The sequence below is a fragment of the Antechinus flavipes genome, chromosome 3 (genome assembly GCF_016432865.1).
Source record: "Antechinus flavipes isolate AdamAnt ecotype Samford, QLD, Australia chromosome 3, AdamAnt_v2, whole genome shotgun sequence".
Classification (NCBI taxonomy): domain Eukaryota; kingdom Metazoa; phylum Chordata; class Mammalia; order Dasyuromorphia; family Dasyuridae; genus Antechinus; species Antechinus flavipes.
In genome coordinates this window covers 492,957,674-492,977,851 of record NC_067400.1, presented here as the reverse complement: position 1 = coordinate 492,977,851, position 20,178 = coordinate 492,957,674, and the positions used below count along the sequence as shown (strand labels likewise).

Genomic DNA, 20,178 nt, shown 5'->3' with positions numbered 1-20,178 from the left:
CTGACTGTGATCTGACTCTAAAAAGCAAAACTGTTTAGGAAAACGTAAAAAAATGTAATTATACAAATGGAGTACAGAAAAAGAACTCACAGAGTCATTTAAGAGGGGAGGAAGGCCCATAATTCTGAAAGCCTACTCATATTAGGAATGGCTTAAATAGAGAAAATACACACACACACACACACACACACACAACTACCATGAAGAAAATAGTACCTTCCAAAATCTACCAAAAAATAAGGAGGTAGGGAATAGAATAAGATGGGGTATAGAAGAGTTACAGATTCATGCCACTGGGAGAAGGAGTGTAGATTGATGAGAGAGAAAAAAGGTGGGAAAGGTTGATGTAGGATAAATAGGGGGAGCAGAAGAGTGTTTAGATTAATGGGAGTGGGATAAGGTCTGTAGATTAATAGCAATGGGATGAAAATGGAGGAAAAACTGGAGAGAGATTATAAGGCAAGGATCCTTGAGTAGGGGGAGATTAGATAATTATTGCAAGGCAAGTTAAGGAGTAGAACTAAAGCACAGAATAAGCAGGGATAGGAAAGAAGAGATATACACAAACACAATAACAAAGATCAGGAATAGAATTCATTAAAATAATAAGTTGGGCTAGTAATTATTGATCTCAGAGAAAGCCAAACTAAGAGATTGAATCAAGAGAGAAATCTACATTATGTGTTACCCATATTAATACTATTTTAGCTGCATGTTTATATATGTGTAAATGCAGGTGTATATATACATGTATATGTATGCCTAAAAATAGATAAATGAGTGTGTGTGTGTGTGTGTGTGTGTGTGTGTGTGTATGTGTGTGTGTGTGTATACTTGTGCTTTACTATAATCTACTTGGTGAAGGTAGGGCTGATGAATAGGAGAAAAAAAGAATAAAGAAAAAAGTGCACATCAGAGACAAAAGAATAACCTAAGAAGGAAGCAAAGAAAAACGGACAATTATAAATATATAATCTCTTCTATTATTATATATGCTACCTATTTTGAATCCTCCCTGATGTTTTGCTGGGTATATGATAATGTTTTGTTTCGTTATTTTCCCTTTCTTTTTTCCATTTTTCTATTTTCTATTTAATTTTAAATAAAATTTAAAAATATTTGAAAATTAAAAAATGAGATTAAGTGAACAATAAAAGGAGTGATTATAGGGGAAAAAAAAAAAAAAAAAGGAATCCTGAACCAGCCATCTGTTTATTTTCTACCTGGCTACAATCTTTTGGACTGGACTTCATGTTCATGCCCATCCACTATGTTTTCTGCTTTTCCTTTTTTGTGTTGTCTTCCTCCATTAAATTTGTGAGCTGCTTAAGGGCAGATACCATCTTTCTTTTTGTATTTGTATCCCCATATTTTAGCATAGCACCTGACATAGTATTGACTGACTACATTATTACTTTTACAAAAGTTCATTTTTAAGTCTAAATTAACAAAGTTTACAAGGAAAGGTGAATCCAGAGAAAGTTTAATCTCAAAGGGAGGAAGATTTTTAAAATATGCCTTTATATAACTTAGTATTCCTGATTTTTTTTAAAAAAATTACACTAAATAGAATTATGCTCCTCTACTTAACCTGATTAACATAACTTAAAAGCAATTTTGTCTTCTTACTAATTATTAATGGAAAAGTGACCAGGATACATGGGAAATTAATGTTTTTTCCCTTTTTTTGCCTCCAGGATATTTTAATAACTTCTTAATTAGAAACAGATCAATCATAAGCTCATAGGCTTTAGAGCATATAGATCTTTCATTCCCTCCTTTGTGCAAATTCCTGTGAAACAAGAGGTGCTATTATAATTCATCTGATCTTGAGAGAAATTCATCACAAATAATAGAACTCAAGGCTAAGAAAGAATTGACCAGCTGTAGATCGCCAAAAGTATGTATGCTTAATGTGAAAACAGTATATGTCTATCAAATCCATTAGAAACCACTTGTCCCTCACCATTAATTTTATAAACAAAAGTTTTGGGACTCAGAAGGTGATGTAGGACACTCTCTATGTGCTCTATGTTTTTTATTCAGAAACTTGAAATTTGTTTCTTAATGGTCTTGACTATAGTATAATAAAGAACACAACAAATGAGTGCCTGTCTAGCTTATCTCTTGAAAGAGAATGCCTTTTGGTATTCAGAAGGCAGGCAAACCAAAAAAGTTTTCAAAAGTTTCTATGCTCTCTTGACTTATCTCCTTCCTTGAGTTTTAAGCAATACATTACTCACTGGGGAAGAGACACAACCATGACAATCAACAGTTAAAATGGCAATAAAACAATCTTATAAGAACTCAGTCTCCCACTCAATGGCATTTAGAATGATTGAATTTTAATTTTTCCTCTAGTACTGAGAGACATATTAAGTGCAAAATAGACATTTTGTTTGGGATGTTTCACAATCAATACACCACACCATTCAAACAAATGAGCAGATAGTCAAAGAGAACAGAAACAATCCATAATGGGAATCCTACTGTACCTGGTGAATGAGGCGGAGGAGAACACATCAGAACAACCCCCTGGCCTTCCCTCACAGAGACTGCACTTCTTGTCCGGCCACTAAAATTTCCCAGATCTGTTAATACAACACAGCATTTAGATGTATGACAGGAAGGAGCTGAAACTTTTATTACTATTATAACTTATACTTCTCCCCCCAACTCATTATTATGCTGACAATGCCTTTTTTGATTTGTTAATCAGTGATAGGAGGCTCCTAAAAATAAATCTATATACCATCTTATTTTAACTACAAAGATTTTTAGGTTACATCCAGTTATTTATTACTCCTTGCAGTGAACACATATGTTGTCAGTGGGGAGATATTAAGCAATACAACATTTATAACAGACATTTAATAGCTCTTTTATTTCTTTATATCATTTCCTGTTTATTGATTTTTTTTCTCCCACCAATAAAAGCCATCCATGCATAGTGAGAAGAGAAATAAAGGTGGTGAGGGTTGTCTACTGTCTAACCTGCTGCCTGTGGAGACTCATTATATATGTCGCTGTAGGAATACAGGATATAGCAAGTACACAGTTGGAATTTACCAAATTATAGAGACCTGGGTGATCTCACTTAATATGAAGAGGATAGGAAGTGTTCTTTTCTTCTAAATGTAAGTCAGGAGGTCATGTTGCTTCTATTCTATGGCAGTTTAAGAATGGACTGAATTATTTAATGGTACCTATTCATTTTTGATGCCGGTCTATAGTTCTGGCAGTGTTCCTGCAAGAGGAAAGCCCACTAATATTTATAACGAATTACAATACGGGAGGTCAATTCCCTCTCCCTCAGATAGATAGCATTTACCCAATTAGAATGGATATTTGCTTTAAAAAATATTGAGAGGAGAAAGATAGAATAAAGTGTCATAAAATCATTTATATTTTCATATCTCCTTTGTGGAGTCTTCCTAAAGCTTCCCCCTTTCTTTTTGCTCAGCCTATTTCAATGGTAGGCATTTTATGAAATAAGAGGAAGGGAAAAAGGAGGGAGAATGTATTTTGGGAATGTATTGACCATTAGTATATCTTTTATACTTGGTATGATCAAATCTCAAAAGAAGTTGTGATGTGTTTAGACAGGGGTCCTTAACATCCAATGCTTAAGGCAGGAGAGTTTGCCTCTATTCTCTTGAATCATTGCTTGAATGAATTCCAAAGCTTTTTACTGAAAACCTCTTATCTAAATCTTTTGGAATTTCTACACTGGTCTTCTTTAACAACATAATAGAACAACTAGATACTCCCTTCTACCCCTAAGCAAATTCAAACTGAAAGCTTTTTAACTGGAAAGCTGACAGGTCACCACTGAAAAGGCTCTCTCTGATGTGATTTGAAGATCTAACTGCTCCAAATGTCTTCCCTACAAGCTAGTCATTAGAATTGCTCCTTCAGGGTAAAGTATTATGTTTTTACAAGTTGCTTTTACTGTATAAATAGGTGGGGCAACTTATTAATTCATTGGTCCTATTAACCCATTGCAACCTATTAACATCCTAGCAGAATTATTATGATTTTTTTTCAAATTAGCTAGGGAGATCAACAAGTATAGCAGTCACTTTTATTTCCAACCATACCTTGTATCTTTCCTAATCTTAATGGCCAGGTTGTATAGCTCTTGTGCCACCTAATTAAATCAATAGTAAGAGATTAAGCTATTGAACTGAATTTTGAAATAGCCACTGTTTCAATTTAGTTGTTAATTATTTGTACCAAATCAACTTGGTTTTATGGCACATCAAATGAATTAAGAAATATAAAAGTTATTTTGAAATAAATTGCCTTTAAATTTTCTTTAATGAAAGCTCTGGACTACTATAGTGAAATATACTTATTGTTACTGCTTGAGTTTAATGGAGCATACACAAATAGTTACTTTTAAATATTATGTATGTATGTATTTTGTTACATTTGAGAGGTGCTGGTTTGATGAAAGCTCATTACTTATGTAAGGGAGAAAGAAGACAAGAAATTAACACTTTCATTATTTAAAAAACTACATATTTATTATCTGAGTCCAATTTTGTTTTACTTTTATTGAAGGAAGAAGGCAAGAAGAAAAAAAATGCTTCTAATAACAACAGAAAATCTTTGTAAAATGTTTTAAGGCTTAGAAAGCTTTTTACAGAAATGATCACATTTAGTGATTAAAACAACCTAGTAACATAGTTACCACTGATATTATTACCCCCATTTTTCTGATGAAGAAACTTAAGTTTATGAGATGACTGGCTAATCTCACTGCTAGAGTCGTAGTGAGGATAAACAATTTTTTACTACATCTTGCTCACTCCCTAATATGCTCTTTCAATTTGTTAAAAAAAAAAAAAAATGACACATCTTAATCCTGTATATCCACCGAGAGATCTGTGCCTACTCTGTTACTTCTGATTTTAGAGATGAAATGATAGGATGATGAATTAAATTAATACAGTCACACTTGGTACCTAATAGATCCTTAAATGTTTATTGGCTGACTACTCCAAATTCTTAATGTACACCTCTATAAATTGAGGAAGAAATGGAACCTTTTCTAGGACTTAATATTATCCATGAGAATGCGAATTGGGATAAGGATCTTTTGAATTTGAATGGACTACAGACAGTTGCCTGAAGTACTAAAAGATTATGGGACTTGTCTAGGGTCACACAGCTAATAGGTTTTAAGAAGAGACTTTTAACACCAGACCTTCCTGATTTCAAGTCTGTCCAATATGCCATGCTTCCTCTCATAACTTTACCTAACATCCATTTTTTTTTCTCCTTTAAAAAGACTCACTTCCAAGCAACAGAAAGCTTCTAAGAGGGAAAAACAAAACTATGCTGATTTGATTCACTGAATATTTGTGAGATTTAAACTCCACAAGGCCCACACTTATACATGAAAAACTTTTCATTCCTCCCTTATCATCATCCTTAGATAATGGGGTATAGGAAGGGTTCAGGGAAGACTAGTACCTTTGGGTGAAGGCTGCTGAGCCCTTTACAGGGCTGCTTTCCATCTTTGGAGTCCTGATCCATCTTGTGGGCTCCAAGAAACTGTAGTTGCATAGCAGCCACACATGAAATCATTTTGGCAGATGGGCTAAACCAGATTGAGAGTAACCAAAAGATCTCAAACCTTACGGTGAGCTAGGTGGGCTGTCTATCCCAGGAATATAGACTTCCCCTGATGGAATGGGCTGATAAGAAAAAAAAAAATTTCCCCAATGGCCATGAAAGCAGTGAAGCAGATGTTGTGGAATGCTTAAAGCCTGGGTATACATTGAGAACATCAACATCATCCACTGAATCTTGAATTATCACCAAGGGACACCTAAGACATTTATGTTAAAATTATATTCGTATATCTTCTCCATAAATATAATGAACTTTTAAACCAGAGCACCTTCAGAGAGATATCACATTCCTGCCTTAAACTAGGGACTAGATTTGTGATTTTACTGATGGCCAGAGTCAAGACTACTGGTGATAACTCAAAATGCATGAGAATAACCCATTTGTTCATAGAGAAATGGAATGAGAATCCAAAAATTAAGTTCTCATTTTTGGGAGGACACTTTTCCTCTCCCTGAAGACAAATGTTGGGAAACTAGTTTGCATACCAAGACTAAATTAGAATGATTTATGGGGAAAAAGAAAAAACAACATTGTTTTTCAGGAGTGGGTTGAGTATAAGCACAGCTAGATGTTTGCGCATTATTGGAAGCAAGAAGAAAAGCTAAAATTTTTCACAGTTGAGGGACTTGTTTTCTATTAAATTTCTTCTATCAAACAAATAATTTAGCTGGAAAAGAATGAGTGTGAAAAACTTAGACACACACATACACAATTGTTCATGCATCTAGATAGGTCATAAGTAGGTGGCAGAGTGAATGCAGGAAGCTGCTGGAGCTCTCCCAGTTTCCATTGAAACCACATAAAACCAAGCCTCTGACCAGTCTAGAATGACAGATGGAATGAAATAATTTTCCAGCTCAAGAAAGATTAGAAGGATTTCAAGAAAGGTCAGTCTCATTAGGGTGAAAGGGGTGCTCAATGCAACTCAGAAAGTGTCCGGGAAAGCTGGAGTCAGGATCTTAATCACAACAGACCAGCAACTAAGAACCTCTGTCCTGTTTAATAGCAGAACAGACTAGTGGGGCAGCCTCAAGTCCCAGCAAAGAAGGAAAATTGCCAGCCTGGGGAAATTAGGTAACAACAAGTGGGCTACGTGCAAAGCCAAAGTTCAAAGATGCTCAGGAAACTTGGGATAGAGCTTCTTGTGCTTCAGGAACAGACCTTGACTTTAAAATTCATGAAATAGGAAAAAGAAAGAAAGAAAATGAACAAAGAACCTTAACCATAGAAATTGATTAAGTGACAGGGAAGACCAAAACATCAACTCAGAAGGGGACAAAATGCCCACATGTAAAACCTCAAAAAGGGTTATAAATTGATCTCAAGTCCAAGGAGCCTTTTTGGAATAGCTCATAAAGAATTTTAAAAATTAAGTAAGAGTGGTGGAAGAAAAATTGGGAAAAGAAATGAGAAGTATGCAAAAGAGAGCTCAGAAAAGGAAACGAATTCCTTAAAAAATACAAATAGCCAAATGCAAAAGACATTCACTGGAGAAAACAGAACCTTTAAAAGTAGAATTAATCAATGCAAAAGGAGATACAAAAGAACTAACTGAAGAAAATCATATACTGAAAACTAGAACTAGGCAATGGAAGCTAATGACTGAAACATCAAGAATCAGTCAAACAAGCTAAAATGAATGGGGGGGGGGGGAAAGAAGATAATATAAAATACCTCATCAGAAAACAGCTGACTCAGTAAACAGATCTATGAGAGGCAATTTAAAAATTATTGAAAGCCGCAACCAAAAAAAGAGCCTGAACAGCATTCTGTAAGAGATCATCATGTATTGTTTTATGTTTTAAATCTAAAGAAGTCTTGAATATCATGGAAAGAGGGAGTACCAAGAAGCAATGAAGGTCAAATCTGGTTCATCTGGTTTGAGGAGTTACTTCAACTTCTATAAACTTTGAATGAATTGGTAGTGAAGTCATAGAATCTTATATTTAAAGCTGGAAGATACTTTATGAGCCATCTAAATTAATTAATTAATTTTACTTATGAGGAAACTAAGATTTAAAGAGATCAAGTGTGTTGACAAAGATATTAGCAGCACTAAATAAGAGGGTTGAGATTTGAAACCAGGTTTCCTCCCTTTAAATTTAGGGCTCTTTCCATCTTATCTCTGTTAATAATCTTTAAGTCAAGGGGATGTCTAGAGAAATTAGTTTCATATTAGTTGAGCATAGACAAGTGTTTACTGTAATTGTTACTAATATGATTTATCATGGTAGCTGTAAAATAAGAGTTTTTCAAAAAACAATTCTTTCCAAGGGCATAAAAGCATATAAATATTACACAAGATCATATATGTATATACACACATACATGCACATATAGCCAGTTCAATGATGTACAAATGCATTGCTTCTTTAGTAATGCTAGAATGATAGAACAGCTAGAATGCTAGAATGTAGGCATTATTTCATTCTTTGTTTTTATAACTGCATAAACTTTTATACCTGCCCCACAATAGGCATTTGACAAAAACTGGATTGATTGGCAGATAGGATAGAAAACATTATAAAATGATTTCATCTGCTTTGGTCCATTTTACTCCAATGTAGGAGACAATTTGTCTATTCCATTAAAAAATGTTTAATGTGTACTGATTTTTGCTTTTCAATGCATTCCCATTCCTTAGCATAGTGCCTAGCACATAGTAGGCACTTAATAAATGCTTATTAACTGATTAAAAAAGAAAAGTAGTGACTTGTTTTCTGGTAATAAAATTCTTCAGACTGAGTCTGGACTTCAATGAAAAGCATAGAATAGATATTCATGCCATAAAATAATTTTTACTGTATAAATTCACAAGATTCAACAAAAAGGAGTCCGATTTATAGTGTGACAACAATCTCATCACTTTAGTACCCTTTTAATAGAACATAACTAGGAGCAGTGGATAGAAGTGATGGTAGAGGCAATTTTGAGGTGAATGTGGAAAAAACTTCCAAGCATTTAGAATTATGTCACAGTGCTAGAGGCTGTCTTTGTAGTTAGGGACATTTCTTGCACTGAAAGTTTTCAAGCAGAGGGTGCTTTTTCAGATAGTAGTAGAGGACGGTCATGTTTGCATCTGAGATTTCCTTAGCCTTCCCAATGAAGTTCTTTAGTTGAACTTACAAAAGCCTCTGGAAAGGACCATTCCTGATGGCTATGGGATTGCCTTCATTTTGGAACATGATTTAGGCATGCTCCTTCTCACTGACACCATATATACATCAACAGCTATGCATGCACATAAGAAAATCAGAAATATCTTGATTGCCCTGAATTTACCTACATTTTCTAGGTTGCTGAAAGAGTTTTAACCAACAAACAATTTTTAATAATAAGTTCAAGGCACTGAAGGTACACAAAATGAATGAGACTATTAATAAGTTACTGAAGAAACAAGACACATGTGGGGATAACCAATGCATTAAAGTATTCTTAGCATTTTTATAAATAATACAGAGCTAAGAGGAATTGATGATAGATTATATGATTATATTTTCAGTTGACATTCTCTATCAATGTTCTGCACTGTTGAAAAACTTTAATGGAAGCCAATTTAAATCTTTCATTTAGGATAAAAAATATCTATTAGGGTAGTACCATGTTGGACAGATCACAAAATTCATGTAGGATTCAATCTCAATATATATGAATAGAATTATATGATAATCAATAAAGCAAATGATATATTTGGTTGTATTAATGGAAATACAATATCTAGAATAAAGAAAATACTAGTCATACTGTACTCTATGCTGGCAAGAATATATCTAGAATAATCTATTCTACTAGGCCTTTACATTTTAAGAGAAATAATGACAATTGAGATACACCTGGGGGAGAAAAAACAGGATGAAGAAGTTCTAGAAAACATATAATAACATGGTCCCACTAGAAGAACATGGGATATTTAGCTTAAAGAAAAGATGATTTAGATAAAGTCATCTTAAAATATTTGATAAGTCGTTGTTGGAATTTTTACAAACTGTTAAGTCATTAGAATTGATAGAGGCAATAGTTATCTAATTTAGCATGGTTCAGTAGGATTGATCTGATCCTACAAGTTGATGCTATGGACCAGAAGAAACAAGGTACTAAGTGGAACTGAGAAATAATGCTTGTGTTCACACCTTTACTCATTGGAGTTCACATGTTTGGGAGATTTCAGGGTTAGTATGAGATATCCAAATTCACACCTCCCTTAATCCCTGCCTCCAGAAAGAGGAGTCAACCTTTGGGAGATCATATATAAAGAGGCTCTTAGCTTTGGGTGAGTGAGAGTTACTTCGGAACATTCCCAGGGGTTGGAGAGGAGCACTCTGGGAGGAAGCCCATAAGCCCTCTCTCCTAGGCAAGAGAGATTCATTGCATATTCCACCTTGGTGCTGGCTGGAGGCTGAAAGACAAACTTTTGGATTTGGAGTCATCTGGAGGGAGCTCTTAGAACCAAGCAGAGAGATAGGCCTCTAAGAAAAATTAACCGGGCTATTTTGGAGGAAGCAATAAAAGATTTGAACTTTTAGCACCTGGCTGCATTTGGGTGATTATTACTTTTAACTGAAACTAAGGATGCCTCGAGAAAATTCCCCAAGAAACCTGCTCCCAGAGAGAACCATTATATTTTAAAGAAGAAAAACACCACAGGTTGTCCCATAGAAGAGTGATTAGACTTATTCTGTATATCTCAAGAGGCCCAAATTTTAACAAACAAAAAGATATTGGGGTTTAAAATGAGGGTGAATTTTCTAACAAGCATAATTAACAATAAAATTGTCTTGTAGTCAGTGATGCTCCTGTGGATGGAAAAGTTGATACTTAGGATGGATACAACTTTGCCAGAGATACTATAGAGAAGACTTATACTTTAGGAAGAGGGTTGGGTTAAGTTTGCCTTCATGGAATTCAAGATTGTGTGTGTGTCCAGGGAGTAGGGGTGGAGCAGACTAGGATTTATTACTAAAAATCAAAAACAGAAAAAAATTTCAACTTCCTTTCTAAATTTTTTGGAGTCACTTTTGCTATGAAGAAGAAAAAAAATGATGTTTATTATTTTTATTTTTGGTGGTGAAATGGTGAATGACAGGTGATAAAAGAAAGGAGGAGGGGGCAAGAAGGACAAAGACAACCCCCAAACTAAGTTATTAGCTTCTGGAAGACAAGAGAGTTCTATCTATTAATATGTGAATTACTTATGTTTAAGAGAATCTGATAACATAAGCTGATTAAGTTTATCGTGCTCTTAGCAAATAAAGGACTATGATTTTATACCAAGTACTGAGACATAACATCATAATTTTTTATTACTTTTGGAATTCAGATCTCCTGTTCTTGTGGTAGAAATTAAAATGGAAGTTACTTTTTAATAATCTTGGAGGAAAAAACAACAACACAATTTTAAAGTTTACTTAGTCCAACCTATTCATTTTACTTATAGCATAAAGAAATTGTCCAAGGTCACGTTCCTTATTACTGGCACAGTAGGATGAGAAACTATTGTACTTCTATAAAAAGGAATTATTTTTCTAGACCATTCTACCTCTTTCACTCTTATATTTAGAGAAGCCCAATAAAGGTATCATCAAATTAAGTTTTAGGATCTATGAGGGGAGTCCTGGAAAAAATTAAGTTTTAATATAAATAAAATTGACAATAAAAGACTTGGATAGTGTATGTTGTAGGCTGGAATAAGAAAGATAATCTGGTCATCCACGACCATCACCATCTTCAAACTAAAGAGTTTACCTCAGTCTTCTAATTGTGCTTGGATGCCCAGTGGCAAATAGGATGTACTACAGCGTTATAGATTTAGAACTAAGAGGACCTTAGAGGCTCAGTCCAGCTCCTTTATTTTATGGGTAATGAATCTGAGATTGAAGGAATAAATAATTTGTCCAGCATTACTTAAATTGAAATATCTGGAAGGGATTTGAACTCAGACCGTCCTACTTATAGTAGTTAGTTGCCTAAGTTGGAAAAAAAAATTGAATGTGATTTTTGAATAATGTCAGAGAGTGCAAGAATTTTCAGATTGGAAATAGCAGTGTTTGTCAAAGGATGATGAAAATAAAATTATACATTAGCCATTTGGGTTGGGCCAAGAAGACTTTATTGCTTCCCTTCCTACTGTTTTTGGTGGATTTCATATAATTTGAAAGTGTTGTCAAAGCAGTAAAAAAAATTTCTAAAAATTTCATATAATTTTCAAATTTCTCATATTCGTAATTTACATTTTTAATAAGAAGGAAATATTCTGAACTGGGAGTTAGGAAACATGATGAGGAGTTTTCTATTTAGAGAAAGTCACTTAAATTCTCTATGACCTAAAGTCTTCAATCTTTGAAATTAGATTGTAATAATTTTAGAGGAATCATTCTCTTGAGATTTGGAAATTTCTAGAGTGGATCTAGATAACAGTAATTTTTGTAGCAATGAAGTTCTCTTATGGTAAAGGCTTACCCTTTTTAGTGATATTGACACAACACAATTCTATGAATTCCATGCTTTAGGTGTTCTGTTGAGCTGAAACTTGACAAATTGGAGAGAAGTTTCATTTAAGTGCAAATTGATATCATTTGGAATTGGTTGATTTTACCAGACCTATAAAAATCTCACAAGGTGACATATTCCATGAATGATATTGCTATTATTATTATCTTAATGATTTTTATTGACTATAAAAAACTGAGGTGTTTTTGATGATAAGTGACTCATTCAAAAAATCTAAACTAGCTACACAATATAATTCACATTCATATATTACTTTTTGAAATTCCAAATAAATCACAGCCAATTCCTATGCAGGCAGACCTAGGGATTACTTGCAAGAATGCATCAGCATATGCTGTTTTCTACATGGGATGTAGAAAAATATTCAGAAATTTTTGGCAGTTTCCAAAAACCTAAGAATTTGTGCATTGTCAGTATCCACAGACTAATTAATCGGGAATAATAAGTTGTCAATTAGAATATACTTCAATAAAAATTCAGGCTTTCTATATTCCTAGGACATATCAGAATTCTTATATGAATGAATCTAGAGCAGGGCCAAAATGATTATATCCATTGTAATACCCAAAATGTTAATCAATTGCCCAATGGTTTGGATCATGATACAGATAAGATATTATTAAACTCATAGTTGCACTAAAAATGAGAAGGATAGATACTTAGATGATAGAGTCAGGATACAAAAAGTTTTCAAACTGGGATTTAGTGGACTGAAAACACAATGTGAATCAGCAAAATGACAAAGCAGACAGGTTGATACCATTTTAGGGTGATTAATAGAAGGCAATCTGGCAAAGCAGATAATGAGTTTTGAAGCCAGGAAAATCTGGATTCAATAACTGCCTCTTATAGACCTCATATTGGGAAAAATTAGTAGACCTCTTGATGTTTAAGGCTATCAGTTGCAAAGTATGTACTGATTTGCCCTGGTAGGCCCAGTCCCTAGTTGTCTCAGTCAAACTGAGACCTAGTAAAGACCTTAGATTAAAAAGGACAAGATTTCTCAATGTATTCAGAGCCATCTCCAGTCTTCTGATCTCTCTCTGGTCACTGGACCCAAATGGCTCTAGAGGGGAAAGTGAGGCAGGTGACCTTGCCCAGCCTCTCTCACTTGAATTCAATTCACTTGCATGTCATGGCATCCGCTCCCTGAGGTCATAGTCCTCTTCCTGAAGATAGTACAAACGACAACAAGGTCCAGACCCTATTCCTAAGAGAATGATAATAACTGCTCTAGCCAGATTAGTCTTGTATCCGAGTCTGGGTGCCATATTTTCAGAGAGACAATGTCAAACTGGGATGCATACAGAAAATTATATTGAAGGTTGAGAGGACGGAAAATCATGTCACAATAGCCATTATGAATTAATATGTGTGTGTGAGTATATGTGTAAATATGTATATGTGTTATTTAAAGCCCTTCCTGTTAGTGGAACCTGACAAAACTTGTGCTTCCATCTTGCCTGCCCACCTGGTTGTCTCATTTTTATTTCAAATTCAATCTATCTAAAACACAAATCTACTGTCTAGCCTCCAAAAAAGACATTTGATCCTTCCACTTCCTTTTTGAGACCTGTCAATGGCACCACAATATACCTAGATCAAAGGATATTAAATTTTTTTGTATAACATATGGAAATCTAGTAAAGTCTTTGAACCCTTCTCAGCATAGTATTTATTCATAAAATCAAACATATAGGATTATGACAGAAACCAATTATATTTAAATATACTTGTTAAAATTTTAAAAAGTTAAGAATCCCGACTTTTGACTACAGAATGAAGGATAAATTGGAAATGCAAGAGGAGACGGGTACTAGACCAGACTCTTAAAATCTAAAATCTTGATGCTAATAATACCTCTATTTGTTCTTTTTCTTCTCTCATATAAAAGTGGGCAACTATTCTTATTATTTGCACCTTGTAATTTATCTTAAATCTGCTTCTTTCTTCTCTCTTTGCACTTTCAATTCATCCTTCATTCTGAAACCAGTTTTTTCCTAGTCATATCACTCTTTTGCTCAAAAAAATTTTTTTTCCCTATAGCCTACCAAATAAATAGTTCAAACTCTCTTCCCCTAAGGTTTTCGAGGCCCTCTGCTATCTACAACTTTATTTCATTCATTGTAGTCTTATTCATTTATTCAGCCCTGAAGTCAAACAGAATGATTCTGTTCCCCAAACACAAATGGTGCATACCTGCCAGTGTGTCTATCCTCATGGTCTTCACCTGCTGAATTTCTGCCTGAAAAACCTATTTCACTGTAGTATAATAGGAAGAGTGCTACATTTGCAATTAGAGGGCCTAAAGTGGAATTCCAGGGCTGAATCAGACTGTGTGAATTCAAGCAAGAACTTAACTATTGTGGGCTTCAGTTCTCTCAGTTGTAATTTGAAAGGGTTGTAATAGAGTGCCTCTAAATTTCCTTCCAACTCTACATCCATTATTCTATTAAAAAAAAATTTATTCCACTAAACATTTTTTAGTTACATGTAGAAATATAACATTAAAAAAAAAAATTGAGTTCCAAATGATTTCCCTCCCTTTGAAGCTTTGCCTCAGTTGAGAAGAGAAGCAATTTGATATTGATTACATATATGTAGTTTTGCTAAGCATATTTCTATGTTAACTAGACTGCAATGGAAAACACAAACACAATAAAAAAATAAGATTTTTTAAGTATTCTTCAATCTGCACTGAGAATTCAATCAGTTTTCTTTCTGGATGGAGATAGCAATTACCATCATAGTGCTTTAGCATTGTCTTAGGATGTCATATTGATCAAAATAGCTAAGTTTTTTACATTCAATAACTATTACAATATTGCTATTTCTGTTGCAATGTTCTCTTGGTTCCCCTTGCTTTATGTTGAATTAGTTCATATAAGTCTTCCACAGTTACTCTGAAATTATCCTGCTTGTCATTTCTTTTCTCTTCTTTTTTTTTTCTTTCTTTCTTTTTTCCCCTGAGGCAACTGAGGTTAAGTAACTTGCCCAGGGTCACACAGCCAGAAGGTGTTAAGTATCTGAGGTCAGATTTGAACTCAGGTCCTTCTGATTTCAGGGTTAATGCTCTATCCACTGTTCCATCTAGCTGTCCTTTGTCATTTCTTATAGCACAATGATGTTCTGTCACAAGGATTTGCCACAACTTCTTCAGTCATTCCCTAATTAATAAGCATCTCCTTGATTTTCAGTTCTTTGCCACTCCAAAAAGGACTACTACAAATATTTTTGCGTGTGTTGATCCTTTTCATTTTTCTCTGATCTTTTTGAGAGACATATTCTAGTGGTTATTCTGGATCAAAATGATAAGGTACAAGAAGTCATGAAGGTGACTTGAATTCTAAAAAGAATTCACAGATTCAGGATATCTCCAATTCAAGAGGCAAAAGATATATTATGACACCAAAAGGTGGGGGTAAAATTCTCTCAATTAACAAATTTACAAGACCATTTATAGGGAAAGACTCAAAGTAAGTTATGCTAAATATTTATACAAAATACCCTCTGGTGTTGACATCTTTTGCTTGTCCTTTTGATGGTATACAGTAACTATTGATATCAGTTAAGGGAAGCTCTTTTTGTTCAAGATGATGCTGTCACTGCAAGAAATTTAACAAGGGCCTACTTAGGGACAAGATGATCTTGTCAGTATCCCTCCCTATGGCCTATCTAGACACTGGGTTGCTACTGGGGACATGCCCTTTTACTAGGGTCTATTCTTCCCATCAAAATATTATGTACAGTTTTGAAAAACCTGTACATAGTCCCAAATTATTCTATGGAATAGTTCAATCAATTTACAACTCCACTTCATCAGTGAAGTTTTTTTTTCTATATTCCTTCTAACATTTGTCATTTCTAATAGGTATGAGGTACTTCAGAATTTTTTAGATTTGCATTTCTCTAACCAAAGTAATTTAGAATTATTTTTCATGAGACTAGAGATTATTCTCATTTTTATAAATTTGACTCAGTTCTCTACATAATTGAGATGAGGCCTTTATCTGAAAAATTTTCTTTACAATTTTTTTATATTACTATGATACCTTTTAGCAAAATGTAGTTTTACTTATTATCTCTGTTAGCTAGGTTTATTTTTGTTTTTGCTTTGTCTGAAATCATCATTGTTAAGCCCTGCATTTCTTACTTCAATTGAAATATAAGTGATTATTCTATAACTCCTTATTTTAACTCTGTGTGTATATCTGTGCTGTGTGTTTCTAGTAAGCAATATAGTGTTGGATTCTGTATTGTAATATGGATTCTAATTCATTTGTTTTCCTTTGTTTTTGAAAAGGTCCAAAATGACATCGCTATGCTAGAGTAGAGTGACAGTGTGTCCAACTGTGACTGATCAGACCAATAGGAGCTCCAAAAGTTCTGCCCCAGGTCAAACACAAATAGTCCACATGAACATTTGGGTGGCTTCTCTAATTTCGCCTTTCCTTTAGACTAATTCATTCTGCTTTGCTCATAAGGCACAGCACCTTCTTTGATGAGGGCATGCAAAGCTGGAAGGTTCTATACCAAGGCATCCCATGTCATACAATTGATTCTAAAGTTCTTAAGAGAGACTTTGAAAGTTTCCTTGTATCACTTTTTCTGATCATCTTGTGAACACTTGTTCTGTGTGAGTTCTCCATAAAATAATTTTTTTGGCAAGCATACATATGCTGCTCTAACAACATGGAGAGCCTGGCAAAGTTGTGCTCTCTGTGGTGGAGTTGGAATGCTAAGCAATTTAGTGTGAGAAAGGACCTCAGTGTCTGGTACCTTGTCCTGCCAGGTGATCTTCAAAATCTTTCTTCAAATCCCATGGCACTAGTATAATATCCAGGTTTCGCAGGAATGCAACAATGAGGTCAGCACAATGGCTCTGTAGACTTTCAGTTTGATAGTCTAAAACCTGTCTTCCCCCACACTTTCCTTCACAGCCTCCCCAATACTGAGCTAGCTCTGGCAATGCAAGAGTCAACCTCATTGTCAATGGGGACATCTCTGGAAAGTATTCTCCAAAGTACGTGAACTTATCCACAGCATTCAAAATTTCTTCATTTACTGTAACTGATGGTTCCACATATGGAAGTTGTATTGTCGGCTAATGGAGGACCTGTATTTTCCTAGTGTTAATTGTAGGCCAAAATTAGCAGAAGCAGCAGAGAACTGATCTATACTTTCTTTCATCTGAACTTCAGAGGCTGCATTGAGCGCACAATCATCTGCGAACAAAACTCATGCACCAACACTCCTTCCATTTTGGCTTGTGGCTTTTTCAAGTTGAAGAATTCATCATCAGCGCATAGCTGACCTTCACCCCATGTTTGTCATCATAGAAAACATTTTACAACATGGATGAAAACATCAAGCAAAAAAGCATGGGGCAAGCACACACTTGTGTCACTCCACTGGTGACTAGGAAAGCTCATTGTCCCATTGTCCAGAACCCAGGCAAGCTTGCCATCATAAAACTGTTGTATCACATTGATGAACTTCTCTGGGCAACTGAATTTTGACATAATTTTCCATAAGCCCTCATGACTGTATCAAACATCTTAGTCAGATCTACAAACAGACCTCTGTTTTGCTGCTGGAATTTTTCTTGAATTTGTTGGGTAGCAAACATATTAACTGTTCCTTAGGCCCTTCTGAAGCTATACTGGCTCTCAGGTAGATGGTCTTTTTCTAAATGTAGGATCAACCTATTAAGGAGGACTCTGGCAAGAATCTTGCTAACAATGACTAAGAGAAGAAAATCTATTTTCTTTACCTTTATAAATACGGACAATGGAGGCATCCTTGAAATCCTAGAAGAATAAACTCCTTTGTACTTGTCTAAGATCATTGTGTTTCTGAGAAAAGCTTAGTCATTCATTGTTGGTTGTTACCCAAAGTTGCTGGTGTTGTATATAACATTTCCTGGATTCTGTTCATTTTACTTTGGATCAGTTTGTACAAATATTTCCAGTTTTTCTGAAATCTGTCTGTTTTTCATTTCTAATTGCAAATATTATTCTGTTATATTCATATACCACAACTTATACAGTCATTACCCAATTGATGGGTATCCCTTACATTTCCAATAGTTTGCTACCAAGAAAAGGTCTGTCATCAATATTGTTGCACATTAGGTCCTTTTTCATTTTTTATCTTTTAGGGATAAAGACCTAGTAGTGGTATTGCAAAATCAAAGGATATGCACAGTTTGCTTGCTGTTGTACACAATTCCAAATTGCTCTCCAGAATGGTTGGATCCATTCACAACTGCAACAACAGTGCTTTAGTGTCCCAATTGTCCTACAAATTCTCCAAACATTTACCATTTTCCTTTTTTGGGGTGATCATATTAGGCAATGTGATAGGTTTTTGGTGGTACCTCAGCATTATTTTAATTTGCATTTCTCTCATCAAAAGTGATTTAGAGTGCTTCTTCATATGCCCATAGATCACTCTGATTTCTTTATCATAAAATTACTTGTAAATATTCTTTGACTATCATTTGAGGAACAACTTGTTCTTATAAATTCTTATAAATTTGACTCAGTTCTCTATATTTGAAAACGAGGACTTTAACTGTAAAAATTGTTTCCCAATTATTTGCTTTCCTTCTAAACTTGGGTGCATTGATTTTTTTTTTTTGTATGAAAGCTTTTTATTTTAATATAATGAAAATTATTTATTTTACATTTTGTAATACTCTTCATCTCTTGTTTGGTCATGAATTCTTCTTCTCCCCATAGTTTTGACAGGTAGACTATTCCTTGCTTTTTAAAAATGTGCTTATGGTATCACCCTTTATGTCTATCTCATGCACCCATTGTGACTTTATCTTGGTCTACAGTGTGAAAAAATGGTCTAGTTTGTTTCCCGCCCCCCCAGCAGTTTTTGTCATATAGTGAGTTCTTATCCCAAAGGTTGGGGTCTTTGGTTACTATGTAACCAATTACATAGTAAATTACATGGTAATAGGCTACTATGATCAATGACTACTGTATCTTGTGTAATTAATCTATTCCCCTGATCCATTACTCTATTTCTTAGCCAGAACCACATAGTTTTGATGATTATTACTTTATAAATAATCATTAGGCTACCTTTCCTTCCTCCCCCCCCCACCATTAATTTCCTAGATATTCTTGACCTTTTGTTCTTGCAGATGAATTTAGTTCTTACTTTTTCTAGCTCTCTCAAATAATTTTTGGTAGTTTGAATGGTATGGTGCTGAATAAGTAAATTAATTTAAGTAGAAATGTCATTTTTATTACATTGGTTCAACCTACCCATGAGCAATTGCTATTTTTCCCATTATTTATATAAGACTTATTTGCATGAAAAGTGTTTTGTAATTGTGTTCATATAGCTCCTAGATTTGTCTTTACAAGAAGACTCCTAAGTATTTTAAATGGAATTTACATTTCTATTTCTTGCTGTTGCTCTTTATTGGTCATATATAGAAATGATGATGATTTATGAGGGTTTACCTTATATCTTGCAACTTTGCTCAAGTTTTAAAGTTTTTTAGTTGATTTTTAGTTGATTCTCTAGGATTCTCTTAGTATACCACATTTACCTATTTGTGTTCTTGAGTCTTCTTTTTGAATATCAAATTTTATATTCAGCTTTGGTCTTTTGATCAGGAATGCTTAGAAGTCCTCCGTGTCATTAAATAGCCATTCCTCCACTCCCAAAAGGATTATACTCAATTTTGCTGGGTATGTCATTTTTTATTGTAATCCTAATTCCTTTGCTTGCTGGAATATCATATTCATATCCTTCTGCTCCTTTAACATGGAAGATATTAAACCTTCTGCAATCCTGACTGTGACTCTATGATGTCTGAATAGTTTTGTTATGATTGCTTGCAATACTTTCTCCTTTTTCATGGTTTGTTCTTTTTCCAATTTATTTCTTGACTTTGAATTCTTTGTTAAAGTTGGGCTCTATTCACCTGGAAATGGATAAGTATTGTCCCAAGCTTCAGGAATTTTGTGTTGCTATTTTCAGAGATAGTTCTGGGGGTCTGCA

General features: G+C 34.4%; 1 protein-coding gene across 1 annotated transcript in view; it reads right to left on the bottom strand.

Moving 5' to 3' along the window:
• Positions 1-20,178, bottom strand: part of CNTN5 (contactin 5) — an 853,760-nt gene that overhangs the window by 441,667 nt on the left and 391,915 nt on the right. Inside the window, exon 4 of the mRNA XM_051986848.1 lies at positions 2,496-2,591. Coding sequence (XP_051842808.1) covers positions 2,496-2,591 — 96 coding nt within the window. The remainder of the gene's footprint in view (positions 1-2,495; positions 2,592-20,178) is intronic.